General features: G+C 46.0%; 1 protein-coding gene and 1 non-coding gene across 2 annotated transcripts; both read left to right on the top strand.

Moving 5' to 3' along the window:
* The first annotated feature begins 1,127 nt into the window (after positions 1–1,127).
* On the top strand, positions 1,128–2,145 carry LOC125601437 (cold shock domain-containing protein 3-like). Its single transcript, XM_048773615.1, has 3 exons — positions 1,128–1,202; positions 1,448–1,578; positions 1,644–2,145. Exons 1-3 carry the CDS (start codon positions 1,128–1,130, stop codon positions 2,143–2,145), a joined length of 708 nt encoding a protein of 235 aa, XP_048629572.1.
* Positions 2,146–18,352: 16,207 nt separating this feature from the next.
* On the top strand, positions 18,353–18,508 carry LOC125601439. The gene has a single exon (XR_007334250.1). It is a non-coding gene; the product is annotated as a 5.8S ribosomal RNA (ribosomal RNA).

Genomic DNA, 18,508 nt, shown 5'->3' with positions numbered 1-18,508 from the left:
CAGGTAAGGGAGTCCGTTGGGCCATCGAGCCGGACTTCATTGGCCGGTCGCACCTAGATTCTATCCGGTTAGACGGATTGGTGTTTGGGGACGATCTGGATCTGTTCGTGTGTTCTGTTTATCTATTCTAGACTATCTATCTGATTCTAAGTCAAGGGGTGGTTGGTTGAATGACTTAGGATACGGTAGATAGGTTCATACTTTTTATGATTATATTGACTGAGGTTTATCTAAGTTCTAGGGACCAAACCAAGCATTGTAGAATCAATCCGTTCTATTCTAGGATATGATTAATGCTTATCTGGTTATGGTTTCAGGAACTAAGGATGGTTCTGGTCAAGCCAAGGAGCCGTGAAGGCTCGGTCAGTGAGAGGCTGTGTAACGTGTGGGTAGATGATGCTAGGGACGAACTAGTGATTGTCTATGAAACTGTTAAGAAGTTGTGTATTGGATCTCATGTTTCTAAGTAACACAAAGTTAACACATTATTATTCCGCTGTGCAATCTGTTCCTTTGTTTATGAACCTCATATGCGAATATGACAGTGAATAAAAGACTTAGAATGAATCAGACAAGCAAAGAAATTATTAAGTAAGCATTCGTATCCAGTTGGGTCGAGAGACCAGGAACGGGTCTTACAAGTTGGTATCAGAGCATGCTTGATTCTAGGATAGTTGGGTTTATGTAGTCCACACACACACGCAGCCAGCTGATTAGGTCTCACGGTGAGGTTTGATTGCTTAGTCTAGGGATTGTTTTGTTCTGTTTATGTTTAGTATGTTTCGTACTAACATTGTCTGAATCCTTAGGCTGGAAAAAGCAAATCGGGAAAGTCCCGAATAAGTAAGATAACGGCCGGTCAGTCTTGTCAAGTGGCCGCGGACGGAACTAATATGTCCGGATTGCAAACTGATCCGGCCGCGGCTAACACCGGAGATGTGTTGCCGACTGATCAGGCTAACATTACGGGGACACAACGGGATGGTCAGGAACATCAGGAGAGTGATGAGGAAGTGGAATCCTCGAATGCTAACCGTGATGGTGACCAGCGTGAGAAAGTGGCCGATGGTACGGCCAATGTAAGCGCAACACTGTCCAAGGAGGACTTGTTAGAGGCCATGAAGGTAATGGGGACTCAGGTGGCGGCTATGGCTCATCTGTTCATGCCATTAGTGAACTCCTCAGTTGGCCAAGCTACGCCTGTGGCTACGACCGCCCCCAACACCAATGGTCCAGTTGTGGAAACGGTCGAGGTGATCGAGATTGATCCACCAGAAAGGACCGGGAAAAAAGTGGACTATCTGAGTTTGCTTCAGCACATCTTCCGTCCACTTCCTGGAAGGGGACGCGCATAATTGGTGGCTGGCTGTGGACAAGCGCACCAATGGAAGTCTCCAGAGTTTTGCGGATTTTGAAGATGAATTCAACCGCAAATACTTTCCTGCAGAGGCTTGGGACCGTCTGGAAGGTAGATTCCAAGACCTTACCCAGGGCCGCAGGGCCGTACGAGAGTACGAAGAAGAGTTCAACCGACTCTGACGGTTTGTTGGAAGGGAACTCGAGGACGAGACAGTCCAGGTTCGTTGGTTCATTCGAGGCTTAAGGCCGGAGCTGAGAACCCACTGCTCGATCCGCACCTTCAGCACCGTCGGAGAGCTTGTTGAACGTGTAGCTCTTTTGGAGTCTAACTTGGCCGAAGAAGCCAAGCTTAAGACGAAGTTTAAGTCTGTCCCGACGGGTAAGACTAACGACCGAAAGAGGAAGTGGGACCAAGTTGACGGAGGCAAGGCCTCTAGTGGACGACCTGAATGTCCCAAGTATGGTAAGAACAATCCAGGTGAATGCTGGAAAGCCATGGGAGCTTGTGTGAGATGTGGCAGCTTGCATCACTCCATCCGAGATTCCACTCGACCAAGCCGGACTCAGGGCCAATCCAGTGGCAGCGGCTCTCGGACTTGTTTCCATTGCGGCCAAAGTGGACACTTCCAAAGTGAATGTCCCAAGCGGCAAGGAGGACAAGGGAAGGGTTGTGGAGACACGGGAAAGTCGACCCAGACCAGGCCGACCACAACACCAAGGGTGTATGAGCTGTCCCGAGACGACGGCACTTCAGGATCGTTTGATTCGGTCTCTGGTAATTTCTGAATTTATCTGTTTACATTCAATAGAATGCTTGGTCTGGAACCTAGAGTGGCTAGGGGATTCTGATGTGGGTCTCTTATAGGGACCCTCATGATTGGTGGGGTTGAACCCACGTGCTTTTTGACACAGGGGCTACACATAGTTTTGTGAGCCCGGAACTGGTCGGAATGGGTCTGTTCTGCCTCTATTCTAGGGATAATTCGTGACTAGTGAGGGCGGCTGGCGGGCAAATCATGCACTCACTAGGGCTCATGACTAATATCCCGGTAATGATCGAGGAGAGAAATCTGCCTGTAGATCTGATTGTGTTGCGCCTACAGAATCACGATGTGATCCTAGGCATGGATTGGATGGGAAAGTATCGGGCCAGTCTTGACTGCCATAGAGGATGTGTACGGTTGGAGACTGGACCTCACCCAATCCAGTACCAAAGTCTGAATATGAGTCCGGCTCTGGATAGAGTAGTGGTGTTAGCAATCCGAGCAGAACGGATGCTTAGACGAGGTTGTGAAGCATATTTTACCACAATTACCACTATGGAGCATGGCAAGTCTGATAATCAAAAAGATCTATCTGAGGACCCGTTGGTGTCTGAGTTCCCAGATGTGTTCCATTCGCTACAGGGTGTCCCCCCTGATAGGTCGGATCCATTTACGGTTGAACTAGAACCAGGGACAGCTCCGCTGTTCAAGAGTCCGTATCGAATGGCTCCTGCCGAGATGGCCGAGCTAAAGAAGAAATTGGAAGAATTGCTGGACAAGGGGTTCATACGACCAAGTAGCTCCCCTTGGGGTGCACCAGTGCTCTTTGTGAAAAAAAAGGATGGTAGCATGCGTTTGTGTATTGACTATCGAGGGTTGAATAGGGTTACTGTGAAGAACAAGTACCCGTTACCCAGAATAGACGCGTTGTTGGATCAACTCAAAGGAGCCAAGTGGTTTTCTAAGATTGATTTTGCCTCGGGGTATCATCAGATTCCTATAGAACCAAACGATATTAGGAAGACAGCATTTAGGACCAGGTATGGCCACTACGAGTTTGTGGTTATGCCATTCGGTCTGACCAATGCGGCTGCTGCATTCATGAAAATGATGAACAGCGTGTTCCGAGACTTCCTGGATGAATCAGTGATCATCTTCATTGATGATATCCTAATTTACTCCAAGGATGAGGAATCTCATCGGAAACACTTGAGAGCCGTGCTGGAACGTTTACGGGAACACAAGCTCTACGCAAAACTCAGTAAATGCAGTTTTTGGCAGAAGAGCATTGGGTTTCTCGGCCACATTGTGTCCGGCCAGGGCGTCTCGGTGGATCCAGAGAAGATCAGGGCAATCAAGGATTGGCCCTGAACACGCAGTGCCACGGAAGTCAGAAGTTTTCTAGGGCTGGCAGGTTATTATAGAAAGTTTGTGAAAGGATTTGCAAGATTGGCTCAGCCTATGACACGGTTGACCGGAAGGACGTTATATTCACATGGTCTGAGGAGTCTGGGAAATGCTTTTCCGCAGTTAAGGACATGTTGACTAGCGCACCCATTTTGGTTCTTCCAGAGGCCGACCAACCCTATGTGGTTTATACGGACGCGTCCATAACAGGACTAGGTTGCGTATTAACCCAGCATGGGAAGGTCATCACCTATGCGTCAAGGCAGTATAGAAAACATGAGGGAAACTACCCCACCCATGACCTCGAAATGGCTGCGGTAGTGTTCGCCTTAAAAATTTGGCGATCATACTTGTATGGTGCCAAGGTTCAGATACATACAGACCATAAGAGTCTTAAGTATATATTCACCCAGCCTGAGTTAAACTTAAGGCAGAGAAGGTGGATGGAGTTTGTAGCTGATTACGTTCTGGATATCACCTACCATCCGGGAATGGCTAATCTGGTCGCAGATGCCTTGAGCCGGATAAGGGCCAACGTATCAGCCGAACGAGAAGCGGACAACCTGGACGGTACGGTCCGTGCCCTACGGTTGAATGCATCGACCAAAGAGTCTGAACCACTCAGATTAGAGGCAGTCAATCATGCCGACCTGCTTACCCGAATTCGGTTGGCTCAAGGTCAGACGAGAACATGAACAAGGTTTCTCAGAATGATTGGACGGAGTACCAGACTGCAAAAGATGGTACCATCCTAGTAAACGGTCGGATCAGTGTTCCTAATGATAGAAGTCTAAAGGAAGAGATTATGAGGGAAGCTCATAAGTCAAGATTATCGGTTCATCCTGGTGCGACCAAGATATACCAGAACCTTAAGAAGTTCTATCATTGGATCCGTATGAAGGCAGATGTCGCGGAGTGGGTGGCCAAGTGTTCCACTTGCCAACTCATCAAAGCAGAACATCAAGTGCCTAGTGGGTTATTGCAAAGCTTGCCTATTCCGGAATGGAAATGGGATCACATCACAATGGACTTTGTGACCGGGTTCCCTACCACGAGGAGTAAGAAAGATGCGTTTTGGGTTGTGGTCGACCGTCTAACCAAATCAGCACACTTTCTGGCTATCAAGAAGTCGGATGGGGTCGATCAGATTGTACGTATGTACATTGATGAGATCGTCCGACTACATGGTGTGCCGGCAAGTATAGTGTCAGATAGAGATTCAAGGTTTACATCTTACTTCTGGAAAGCTTTCCAAAAAGCTTTAGGAACAAGAGTGAACATGAGTACTGCCTATCACCCACAGACTGATGAACAGTCTGAACGTACAATCCAGAAATTGGAAGATATGTTGCGAGCATGTGTTTTAGACTGGGGTGATTCCTGGGAAAAACATCTACCTCTGGTGGAATTTGCTTACAACAATAGTTTCCATAGTAGTATTGGCATGTCGCCATACGAAGCTCTATATTGGCATCCATGCATGACACCCTTGTGCTGGACCCAAGTTGGGGAACACAGCATGATTGGTCCGGAGATTGTCGAAGAGACAACCGAAAAGATAAAGTTCTTGAGGGATAAAATGAGAGAGGCACAAGACCGCCAAAAGAACTATGCAGATAGGCAAGAAAACCGGAGATTTTCTTTTCTTTTTATTGTTAAAATGAATCAAACAAAGCAGCAAGTCGTCTCCTACCTCACACTTTTTATGGTTTTCAATTTTATATGAACAAAAACACAAAAATGCAAAAAAACAGTTTTTTTTTATTTATAAATGAAAACAAACTGAAACAAAGATGATGCAAGGATAGAATGGACCTGATTCAGGAGCTTGAGCTCTGATACCAAAATGTTGTAGGCACAGATCAGGGTTGGCCGGATGGAAGGTGGAAGCTTGAATGGATTGACCAAAAAGGATGATCGGATGGGCGATATGATGAGAATGCAATCTATGAACCTGAAATCAAATGCAAGACAAATGAGATGTGGTTTATACTAAGAACAAAATAAGATATGATGGAATCAGTCTGCTGGTCGTGTGACACTCTCAGCTTGATCAAGTAGGTGATTAAAGTGGATTTGCGGATGAAGGTTTGATTGAATCTCTCAATCTGATGGATGATGGAATCGATGTGATTGACTCTCTCAGTCTGTGTACTGAGCTTGTCTGATTTTCACAAACAAACTAGACTCACTAAATCAATAAGACAACAAAGAATCTCTCTTTGAATCCTAAAGACTTGTATTTTATACAAAGAACAACTTTGATAAAACTGAATAAAACTTCTATTAACTTGGTGATTAAGGGTGCTTCTTTACAAGGACGACAATGAGCTTATATAATGCTCAGAAACAAAGACTCTAACGTTCTAAAAAGATAAGAAAGGAAACAAATCAAAGACAAAGCAATAAATTGAAAAACTAGCTGTTGGAGCCTTTTGTGAGATTTTGGCTCCAAGTGAAGAAACTTGATTTGCTTGAATCTGGATGGTTTAAGGGGATAAGAGAGCTTTCTTGGGACCTTCTTGAATGCTTGATAGATGCTGATCTCGTCCTAGCCTTGGGAGAAAAAGAGCTGTTGGAGTTTGAATGCAAGAGACTCCAAATAAGGCAGTTTGGTGATAATGGGGATCTTCTTATTCCTATGAGGGCTGGTGCATGGGATGAAGTTGTAGAACTCTTTTGGCTCGTGTATAATGTCTCCTGGATGTCTTGGTTTAGTCTCGACGTCGTCTGGTTCTCCTAGTTGGATTGTAATTGCTTGGAATGGATCAAACCGAAAGATTGTCCAATCTTTCCATAAATAGCTCCGGTTTGATTTAAGTGATTCTCCATTGAACCGACTGATCTCCTGGGTTCTGGTGCAGCTAATGACTTCTGGAATACCTCCTGATTGGTTGAAATGATCTTCTGATCACCAATGTCTGGTTTGAAGATGATTGAACCGGTTAGCTTCCATTTGAGGCGAGTGTAGCACTGGTTTTACCGGTTCTGGCAAATTGAACATATCTTCTGATTTCCGTGTCCATTTCTCCTGATCTTGGGCTTTCAGAAAGCTGAAAGAATGCTCTTGAATTTGATGACGTCTTTTGCTTCAGGCCTCTCCTTCTTCGGGCTTGAATCTTCTTCTAACGTCGGGTACTCGCAGATGGACTGGCTGGGAAACCTCTTTATTGAAAAATTCATAATTTCTTGCTCCGTGCGTATTTTGGACTGATTCCAAATGGGCTGGACTCCTTCTCGAGTGTAGAGTCCATTCAAATTTGTCTCGTGACTTAAACCCTCCTGGTTTGTAATATACGGCATTTTTAGTGCACATGTGTTCTGCTTGGCGTCTTGGCTGGTTGAGTAGGGCTATGGGTTGACCTCCGGTTCAGTTGATGATCTGATGACCACATCACTTACCAACCCAAGGTTAATAACTAACATTCCTTATGATCAATAATCATAAGTGGCAAAAATTTCACAATACACAAGCATATGATCCGATAACCTAACACAAAGATCTATCATTCCATAACTAATCGATCAATTTCTCCTTAAACCCAAATCTGGCCGAGGACCAGCGTGCTGATATGTGTACTGATGGAAAGCCACAGATTTCCTGTGTGTGCTGACGGACACACACGGACACACACGGACAGCCACGGACGTCCTGTGTGTGTGACGGACAGCCACAGACAGCCACGAACGTCCTGTGTGTGTTGGCGAACACCCAAGGACAGCCACGTACGTCCTGTGTGTGCTGACGGACACACACGGACGTCATGTGTGTGTTGACAGACACCCACGGACATCCTGTGTGTACTGAACAGACAGCCCACTTGGGCCAAAATCACCCTAACAGTCCACAGGAAGGGCCAGCGTGCTGACTCCAAGGACCAGCGTGCTGAGTCCAAGGACCAGCGTGCTGATATGTGTACTGATGGACAGCTACGGACGTTCTGTTTGTGCTGTCGGACACACACGGCCACACACGGACAGCCACAGACGTCCTGTGTGTGCTGACGGACACACACAGACGTCCTGTGTGTAATGAACAGACAGCCCACGTGGGCCAAAATCACCCACGGACAGCCAAAATCACCCGAGAAGCCAAAAATTGAAAAATTAATATTTTTGAAGAACGTTTTCTGAAAGGAAACATCAAAAATATGTCAACAAAGAGATTCGGATGTCAAGTGTTGATCAAAAGTTGCTGTAGACATCCTTTTAGACCACGAAACCCCGAAATTTGTAACATGCAAAAGACATGGTTAGAATCAAACGAAAATCATGAAAATTTACCAGAAAGTAGCATGCAAAAAATCAGATTCAAATTCGAAGTATTTTTTTTTTTAATACTCCCGGAACACAACCAATGTCTACTGGTAACTTACTGAAAAAAGTGTTTTGTCTATATAAGGGGTAGGCACTCTTCTGAGCGTACCCTCAGTACCCGAAGGGGTATGTAGTGTTGGACTGCTCGGTCCAATACTTTCGATGGCTGGGTTGAGGTCGATGGCCGGATTGTCTCCGGTGAATTTTCTGGTAACTTTTCCGGCGAATTTTCCGGCGGACCGTTTTGCCCTTAACTTCAAATTTTCGCGCTTGTGTGGTCTTGGGCTGGTTTCATCCGTCTTCCAGTTGCTCTTTTGATTTCATCGGTATGAGTGGTGATTGGATAGCTAGTGTATGTAGGCTCTGTGCTCGCGCACCCAACTAAAGACCAACTATCCTCCTCAGCTTCTTCACTAGCATAGTTTTATGCTTGTTAAACTGATCTGGGGCCCGTGTTGCGTACCTATCTGGAAGGAATTGTTAAGCTTTGCTTAAAATGTTGTTTGCGGCATCTCTTTCAGTGGGGAAGTCGTGAACACATAAGATGGCACTTGTGATCCTTGCGTCTTTGTATAATTTATGCATTGTTCGCAAAGGTGAATAAGCTGTTTGCTGAGATCTCGGTTGCGGAAATATTATGGCAGTGACTTGAAGAAATTCTGTCCCGCTAAGCATGTTTGTCTTCGGACAAAAGATGACGGTCAAGTCTGCGTCTGGCTCTGATACCATATGAGATTTGAGAGCTCTGGCTGTGTATGTGTATGAGAAGCCATTAGAGGCAAAGAATAAGGTCTTGAACTAGTTGAATAAGAGGTCTGATGAAACTAGTATGAACTTGAATCAGAAACAAAGAGAGTTAGAGAGATTAAGAGATTAGAGACTAAGAAAGGGGTAGATTAAGGGAATCTGATCAAGAACACACTTTTATATTTATGAAGGAGTTGGGGAAATCCCCCATACTCTCTTAAGAGAGCTTTCAATTTCGTCCATACACATGCCTTATATAGGCTTTACATGTTTGCAACATTAGAAACCTAAATCTAATGGATAGAAATAACTTAAGAGGAATGGATAGTGAGGATGAGTTGGTCTTGTTGTAATCTGAGTGATGTGTGCTGATTGGATAAGCTAAGCTGGCTCACTTTAATTAAAACCAAGGCAAGCTGGCTCCTTGCTTGTGATTGGCTCTCCTTAGGCTCCTACTAATCTTCCCATGCATCTGTCCAGGTTCATGGTCGTGGCTCCCTTCTCTTTACAGCAAGAGACAGCCTGTCCAAGACCAGAACTAGCCAATCACACACAAGGAAGCTCCCATTGGTTGTTTGCCTCCACAAAGCATCTTCTTGATTCCCTTTGACTATATTCAAACCTTGGTGCCTCACATCCTGAATAGTGATCCAAATAGTGAATAGTCAACCTGAATAGTGACTAGTGATTCACTATTCACTTTTACACCAACTTGCCCAAACTTCTCCAATCTTACTGTGGTAACTCTCCAAAGTTACTATGGTAACTTTGGAGTTACTGTCTGACCCAAATCTTCTCTAAATGGTGTCTAAGTCCCTCCTGGACTTAACCCTATCTTTGCACACTCATCAGACCACTTCTGAAGCCTTAAGACTCTCCCAAAGCCTTAACATACAATCTCTGAAGATCTTGCCATGTCTTTGCACAAGCACCAACTCAACTCGTCACTTTTGCTTCTCCACTTCTTCTCTTCAAGTTAACACTCCCCCTCAAGCTTGACTCTAGCTGATCCTAAGTCAAGCTTGGAACCTTGAAGAACTTCCTCATTAAAAACCTCACCAAGGAAAACCCTTTGGGACAAAACCTTGATGAGGGAAAAAGAGTAAAGTCTCCAAGGCCTAGGGATTGGCCAGTGAGTCTTTGTGCCTTACCAACAATGTAAGGGACACAAAGACTCTGGATCATGGCCTCTACAATCATCCCACGCCTTGTACTCTCCTTACTGCCTAATCTTGGTCTCTCCCCCTTTCACCTAACCTCTTGTTAGGTTGAAGTGCTCGGACACACCAGATCAGCCTCTTCTTGGAGATACAACTTCTCTTACTGAGTCTTGGCTGCTTCTTCTTCTTATAGAGTCGCCACCTTGTTGTTTGAGCTACATGAGGATGCTTCAGCCACTCTCCAATCACCTCAACACTTGAAGCCACCTTGGATATTGCTTCTTCATCCTTCATCATACTTCTCAACAGGTTGCTTCCTCTTCTAGAATAACCACCAAGCTCTCTTGGATCATGTAAGCTTCAACACTCCCCCTCAAGCTTGAGACTCTCACAGGAACAAGCTTGAATGGATTGCTTCATGATCCTCTCACACACACCATTGCCGCTTCTCTTCTGATCTTGCCATCTTCATGGAATGCTTGTGGAAGCTTCAGCTATCTCTCCAATCACTTCACACTAGAAGCCGCCTTGATAGAGTTGCCTTCATCTTCTCACAGCCAAGAGTACTCTGTCTTAGTTTGAGTACTCTCTTGAATAGACTCGCCACAGCCTAAGCCCGGATGGCTCCTTCTTCAGATGGTTGCAATGGACTTCTTGGATCGCTTGGAAGCTCACTAAACTCCCCTCCTCAAGCTTGGATTGAGTATAGGTCCAAGCTTGCAAGTGAGCTTCAGTGAGACTTCACACCAGTGGCGCATCACCACTTCTTTCTCAACTCTCCATTGCTCCACACAATGGGCAAAGTCTTCCTCTTTCAACTAGGATGGATGGTGAACCAAGAACACCTCTTGTGAACCTGAAACATCACTCAAACTCCAGCAAAGATAAGACACAAGTGCATTGGGTCAACCCTTGATGCATCATCAAGTTTGAACACCAATGTCTTTAAGCAATGCAACATATTAAACTAGACATTTTCAAGTTCTAATCTTTGCAAACAAACTCTCTAAGCACTAGCATGATCCTAACAGATTCAATACAAGCTACTTAGGCAATTTTAAAGCTTCTTTATTCAGCATTTAGACATGAATCTAATGCTTCAATGTAAGACAGCCATTTGACAGTATGCACTAACCTTAATCAGTTTTAATTCATGAATGCAACAATACAATCCATCACACATTCATTTATAACTTAGGCTAAGAATTACTATCATCACTTAACATCAGACAATGCATTACTTTCAATCTGTTTTCAGTTCATGAGCTTCAAACAATATCATTTCACCTTTAGCAAACTCATTACTTAACAGGAGCAAGCATTTTAATCTTTAAACACTAAACAAGCCTTTAAAGCATCCTGGGACAGATTCAACTAATTATATTTAGCAATCACACATTATCCTCAGGGTTTTTCAATCAATACACATCACAATAACCAGGCAATAACACAACACAAGCTCATTATCAAGAAGGGATAGTAATAGCTTACACAAGGAACCAGGTTGGTTCCTTAAGCCTCCAAAGGCAATCTGGCCATGATTTGGTTGGATTTAGGAGTCTGGATCGTCACCCACCTCCTTCTCCTTCAGTCCATGGCCTCCTTCTTGTTTCTCATACCCAAAGACCCCTCCTTGCTCCATACTATCAAGCTGGCTTCTCTTCACTTCATCTTTCTTGTAGCAGGATGTAACAAGCTCTTGGACAAGGAGTTTTGGCTTGAGGTTCATGACGCCTCTCCATCCTCCTTTGCTTCCAATGAGACTCTCTCCATCAGGTACAGACAGCAATGGCTTGAGGGACAGGATAACACTCCATGGCTTCAAGTCTCTTCTTCTTCAAGAGCTGAACTCGGCTGGTAATGTCTTCAAGGGTTTGATTTGAGCTGAGATGAGAGCTGTGGATTTGCGGAAGCTCAGCTCAGGTTCTGATGAACCTGGCTCTGATACCATATGAGATTTGAGAGCTCTGGCTGTGTATGTGTATGAGAAGCCATTAGAGGCAAAGAATAAGGTCTTGAACTAGTTGAATAAGAGGTCTGATGAAACTAGTATGAACTTGAATCAGAAACAAAGAGAGTTAGAGAGATTAAGAGATTAGAGACTAAGAAAGGGGTAGATTAAGGGAATCTGATCAAGAACACACTTTTATATTTATGAAGGAGTTGGGGAAATCCCCCATACTCTCTTAAGAGAGCTTTCAATTTCGTCCATACACATGCCTTATATAGGCTTTACATGTTTGCAACATTAGAAACCTAAATCTAATGGATAGAAATAACTTAAGAGGAATGGATAGTGAGGATGAGTTGGTCTTGTTGTAATCTGAGTGATGTGTGCTGATTGGATAAGCTAAGCTGGCTCACTTTAATTCAAACCAAGGCAAGCTGGCTCCTTGCTTGTGATTGGCTCTCCTTAGGCTCCTACTAATCTTCCCATGCATCTGTCCAGGTTCATGGTCGTGGCTCCCTTCTCTTTACAGCAAGAGACAGCCTGTCCAAGACCAGAACTAGCCAATCACACACAAGGAAGCTCCCATTGGTTGTTTGCCTCCACAAAGCATCTTCTTGATTCCCTTTGACTATATTCAAACCTTGGTGCCTCACATCCTGAATAGTGATCCAAATAGTGAATAGTCAACCTGAATAGTGACTAGTGATTCACTATTCACTTTTACACCAACTTGCCCAAACTTCTCCAATCTTACTGTGGTAACTCTCCAAAGTTACTATGGTAACTTTGGAGTTACTGTCTGACCCAAATCTTCTCTAAATGGTGTCTAAGTCACTCCTGGACTTAACCCTATCTTTGCACACTCATCAGACCACTTCTGAAGCCTTAAGACTCTCCCAAAGCCTTAACATACAATCTCTGAAGATCTTGCCATGTCTTTGCACAAGCACCAACTCAACTCGTCACTTTTGCTTCTCCACTTCTTCTCTTCAAGTTAACAGTATCGGGTGACGGAGAATTAGGGTTCAATTCCGGAGAGGGAGCCTGAGAAACGGCTACCACATCCAAGGAAGGCAGCAGACGCGCAAATTACCCAATCCTGACACGGGGAGGTAGTGACAATATATAACAATACCGGGCTCTTTGAGTCTGGTAATTGTAATGAGTACAATCTAAATCCCTTAACGAGGATCCATTGGAGGGCAAGTCTGGTGCCAGCAGCCGCGGTAATTCCAGCTCCAATAGCGTATATTTAAGTTGTTGCAGTTAAAAATCTCGTAGTTGAACCTTGGGATGGGTCGCCCGGTCCGCCTTCGGTGAGCACCGGTCGGCTTGTCTCTTCTGTCGGCGATATGCTCCTGGCCTTAACTGGCCGGTTCGTCCCTCCGGCGCTGTTACTTTGAAGAAATTGGAGTGCTCAAAGCAAGCCTACGCTCTGTATACATTAGCATGGGATAACATCATAGGATTTTGATCCTATTGTGTTGGCCTTCGGGATCGGAGTAATGATTAATAGGGACAGTCGGGGGACATTCGTATTTCATAGTCAGAGGTGAAATTCTTGGATTTATGAATGACGAACAACTGCAAAAGCATTTGCCAATGATGTTTTCATCAATCAAGAACGAAAGTTGGAGGCTCGAAGACGATCAGATATCGTCCTAGTCTGAACCATAAACGATGCCGACCAGGGATCAGTGGATGTTGCTTTTAGGACTCTGCTGGCACCTTATGAGAAATCAAAGTTTTTGGGTTCCGGGGGAGTATGGTCGCAAGGCTGAAACTTCAAGGAATTGACGGAAGGGCACCACCAAGAGTGGAGCCTGCGGCTTAATTTGACTCAACACGAGGAAACTTACCGGGTCCAGACATAGTAAGGATTGACAAACTAAGAGCTCTTTCTTGATTCCATGGGTGGTGGTGCATGTCCGTTCTTAGTTGGTGGAGCGATTTGTCAGGTTAATTCCATTAACGAACGAGACCTCAGCCTGCTAACTAGCTACGTGGAGGCATCCCTTCACGGCCGGCTTCTTAGAGGGACTATGGCCGTTTAGGCCAAGGAAGTTTGAGGCAATAACAGGTCCGTGATGCCCTTAGATATTCTGGGCCGCACGCGCGCTACACTGATGTATTCAATGAGTTCACACCTTGGCCGACAGGCCCATGTAATGTAACGCCCGAATCCGGCCTCTCGACGAAACTGGACCCGTTTGTTAATCAATTTCTTTTCTTGTTTGATTCATTTTAAGTATTTCCTTTACTAAGTCATGTTCGAATCTGAGGTTCTAAAACAATTGAACAGATAGCACAGCGGAATACAAATGTGTATAAAATGTATTACTTAGAAACATGAGATCCAATACACAACTTCTTAATTGTTTCATAGACAATCACTAGGTCATCCTTAGCATCCTCTAACCACACGTTACACAGCCTCTCACTGACCGAGCCTTCACGGTTCCTTGGCTTGACCAGAACCATCCTTAGTTCCTGAAACCACAACCAGATAAGCATTAATCATAACCGAGAATAGAACTAGTCGATTCTACAATGCTTGGCTTGGTTCGTAGAACACAGATAAACCTCGGACAATATACTTATTATAAGATATGAACCTGCCTACCAAATCCTAAGTCATTCAACCAACCACCCCTTGACTTAGAATCAGATAGACAGTCCATAATAGATAAACAGAACACACGAACAGTCCGGATCATCCCGAAGACCAATCCGTCCATCCGGATAGAATCTAGGTGCGACCGGCCTAGTTGAAGTCCGGCTCAATGGCCCAACGGACTTCCTTACCAGATCCGGCCTTGGGCCTGGATCCAACGGCCGAGTAAGCCTCACGCTCAATCCGGTTTGGCCAAACGGCCGATCGGACCTTGCGACTCTTACCCTGGCTTAGACGAACCGTGTACTTGTCCCAACGGACAATACATGGTCTGATCCCTTAAGGAACGGACACGACCTGTCTCAACAGGCTCCGTTTGGAACATGCACCCCTTCGGTCCTTGGTACCTCTTGGTCCTCGTACCTCTTGGTCCTCGTACCTCTTGATGTTCGTAACCATTGGTTACTTTCATCCTTTGGCAACTCACAACCTTTGGAACTCGTGACCTTTGGTAACTCACAACCCTTGGTAACTCATGACCTTTGGCCACTCGTGCCTCTTGGGACATGACCAACCGTTTAGCCCAACCGCCTAGTCTATGGTGCAATTCGAACCGACCGTCTAACCGACCAGCGTCTAGGTTAGCGGTTTGGTTATGCCCGGCCAAGTCTAGGGACGTGTCCCTTGGACTGAACCAACACAAGCAGAAAGAAGAAAAAGGACCTGATAGAAACAAGAAGAGGAGAAGCAGTTAGGTCTAATGAACCGACCAGAGCCACGGTGCGATCACAAGGACCGTCCGTTCGGTCTGATGCGGCCATAGCCCACCACGTACCTTCCGAACCGTGTCAGGGTTCTCCATGTTCTTCTCCTCCTCTCGGTCTCCCATACTTGATCGGAGGTTGCTTCACAAACGATCAGATCGCCGGAAACCTAACCACCACACAAACGGCCTTGCTTTGGCCGGAAACTCTCTCTCACTTTCTTTCTCTCTCTCTCTACGATTTCTCTGAGTACTTTTACTCTGGATTGGATGAATGAAATCGACAGAGAGGACCCCATATTTATAGAAAACAAGGGGGTAATTCTTGCCCCACGAACAGGCATGACTGGCCAGATGGGCACAATCAGCCAAGGGTTACACCCTCTCGGCCGCATGCGTCCCTTCGCCAATACCGCATGGGTTTGGGTCGGACAGAGGCCCAAGGCCTTACCCAATCCCTCTGGACTTAGCCCATGGCCTTGTCCCAAGCCCCAACGGTCCATGGCCTCATGGCCGGACCCCCATGGCCCGCCACCGGCCCGGACCCGGACCATCAGACCGAAACCCGAACAGTCCGTCCAGCTGAGATGAGCTGACTCCCAGCTGCCTCAGCTGAGTGAGCTAGTAGTTCAGCTAATGGAGCTGACTTAGTAGTGGCCGAGCTGGAGTGAGCTTAACCTAACTCCGTTGACCTGGTCGAGGTACCTGTTCCATCTGTCAAGCTACCGTCTTACTCGTCCTAGCTGACTCTCGACTTGAGTAAGGTTAAGTCTAAGTTTCCTTACGTCCTTAACCTTCTTATCTAGCCATGGAACGCTTGTCTTGATGTCCAAAGACTGACTAGTACGTTTCCTCGAACCATGGCCGTCCCAATGATCCTATTCAAGATCCGGATACACAACTTCTTAATCATTTCATAGACAATCACTAGTTCATCCCTAGCATCATCTAACTACACGTTACACAGCCTCTCACTGACCAAGCCTTCACGGCTCCTTGGCTTGACCAGAACTATCCTTAGTTCATGAAACCACAACCAGATAAGCATTAATCATAACCGAGAATAGAACTGGTCGATTCTATAATGCTTGGCTTGGTTCCAAGAACACAGATAAACCTCGGACAATATACTTATAAAAAGATATGAACCTGCCTACCAAATCCTACGTCATTCAACCAACCACCCCTTGACTTAGAATCAGATAGACAGTCTAGAATAGATAAACAGAACACAAGAACAGTCTGGATCGTCCAGAAGACCAATCTGTCCATCCGGATAGAATCTAGGTGCAGCCAGCCTAGATAAAGTCCGGCTCAATGGCCCAATGGACTTCCTTACCTGATACGGCCTTGGGCCTGGATCCAACGGCCGAGTAAGTATCACGGCCAATCCGGTTAGGCCAAACGGTCGATCGGACCTTGTGACTCTTACCCTGGCTTAGACAAACCGTGTACTTGTCCCAATAGATAAGACATGGTCTGATCCCTTAAGGAACGGACACGACCTGTATCAACAGGCACCGTTTGGAACATGCACCCCTTTGGTCCTTGTACCTCTTGAAGTTCATAACCTTTGGTTACTTACATCCTCTGGCAACTCACAACCTTTGGAACTCGTGACCTTTGGTAACTCACAACCCTTGGTAACTCGTGACCTTTGGCCACTCGTGCCTCTTGGGACAAGACCAACCGTTCAGCCCAACCGCCCAGTCTATGGTGCGATTCGAACCGACCGTCTAACCGACCAGCGTCTAGGTTAGCGGTTTGGTTATGATCGGCCAAGTCTAGGGACGTGTATAATCAGAAAGAAGAGAAAAGACCGGATAGAAACAAGAAGTGGAGGAGCAGTTAGGTCTAATGAACCGACCAGAGCCACGGTGCGATCACAAGGACCGTCCGTTCGGTCGGATGCGGCCATAGCCCACCATGTACATTCTGAACCGTGTCAGGGTTCTCCATGTTCTTCTCCTGCTCTCTGTCTCCCATACTTGATCGGAGGTTGTTTCACAAACGATCAGATCACCGGAAACCTAACCACCACACAAATGGCCTTGCTTTGGCCGAAAACTCTCTCTCTCTATGATTTCTCTGAGTATTTTTACTCTGCATTGGAAGATGAAATCGACAGAGAGGACCCCATATTTATAGAAAATGAGGGGGTAAGTCTTGCCCCACGAACAGGCATGACTGGTCAGCGGATGGGCGCAATCGGCCAAGGGTTACACCCTCTCGGCCGCATGCATCCCTTCGCCAATACTGCATGGGTTTGGATCGGACAGAGGCCCAAGGCCTTACCCAATCCCTCTGGACTTAGCCCATGGCCTTGTCCCAAGCCCCAACGGTCCATGGCCTCATGGCCAGGACCCTCATGGCCCGCCACTGGCACGGACCCGGACCATCGAACCGAAACCCGAACAGTCCGTCCAGCTGAGATGAGCTAGTAGTTCAGCTAATGGAGCTGACTTAGTAGTAGTCGAGCTGGAGTGAGTTTAACCTAACTCTGTTGACCTGGTCGAGCTACTTGTTCCATCCGTCCAGCTACGGTCTTACTCGTCCTAGCCGACTCTCAACTTGTGTAAGGTTAAATCTAAGTTTCCTTACGTCCTTAACCTTCTTCTCTAGCCATGGAACGCTTGTCTTGATGTCCTAAGACTGACTAGTACGTTTCCTCGAACCATCGCCGTCCCAATGATCCTATTCAGGATCCGGGATGTTACACGTAATCTTGGAAATTTCATCGTGATGGGGATAGATCATTGCAATTGTTGGTCTTCAACGAGGAATTCCTAGTAAGCGCGAGTCATCAACTCGCGTTGACTACGTCCCTGCCCTTTGTACACACCGCCCGTCGCTCCTACTGATTGAATGATCCGGTGAAGTGTTCGGATCGCGGCGATGTGGATGGTTCGCCATCTGCGATGTCGCGAGAAGTCCACTAAACCATATCATTTAGAGGAAGGAGAAGTCGTAACAAGGTTTCCATAGGTGAACCTGCGGAAGGATCATTGTCATACCCTGGAAACAGAACGACATGAGAACGATGAAACATCACTCTCGGTAGGCCGGTTTCTTACTGTGCATGCCGATTCTGTGGTTATGCGTTCATCCATGCCCAAGACTTCAGGTTTGGTTGGATCGTACGCATAGCTTCCGGATATCACCAAACTCCAGCATGAAAAGTGTCAAGGAAAATGCAACTAAACAACCTACTTTCGCCAACCCAGAGACGGTGTTTGTTCGGAAGAAGTGCTGCAATGTAAAGTCTAAAACGACTCTCGGCAATGGACATCTCGGCTCTCGCATCGATGAAGAACGTAGCAAAATGCGATACTTGGTGTGAATTGCAGAATCCCGTGAACCATCGAGTCTTTGAACGCAAGTTGCGCCCCAAGCCTTCTGGCCGAGGGCATGTCTGCCTGGGTGTCA

Source organism: Brassica napus, unplaced genomic scaffold (genome assembly GCF_020379485.1).
Source record: "Brassica napus cultivar Da-Ae unplaced genomic scaffold, Da-Ae ScsIHWf_256;HRSCAF=428, whole genome shotgun sequence".
Lineage (NCBI taxonomy): Eukaryota > Viridiplantae > Streptophyta > Magnoliopsida > Brassicales > Brassicaceae > Brassica > Brassica napus.
The sequence above is the reverse complement of the archived record's forward strand: the minus strand, read 5'-3'. Positions and strand labels throughout refer to the sequence as shown.

Bases quoted from the DNA above. Each gene is read 5' to 3' on its own strand.
- LOC125601437 (XM_048773615.1), top strand. From the start codon at position 1,128: ATGGGGACTCAGGTGGCGGCTATGGCTCATCTGTTCATGCCATTAGTG. The intron at 1,203-1,447 runs GTGGCTACGACC...ACTTTCCTGCAG, and splicing joins CAGTTGGCCAAGCTACGCCT to AGGCTTGGGACCGTCTGGAA. The intron at 1,579-1,643 runs GTTCGTTGGTTC...CCGCACCTTCAG, and splicing joins TCGAGGACGAGACAGTCCAG to CACCGTCGGAGAGCTTGTTG.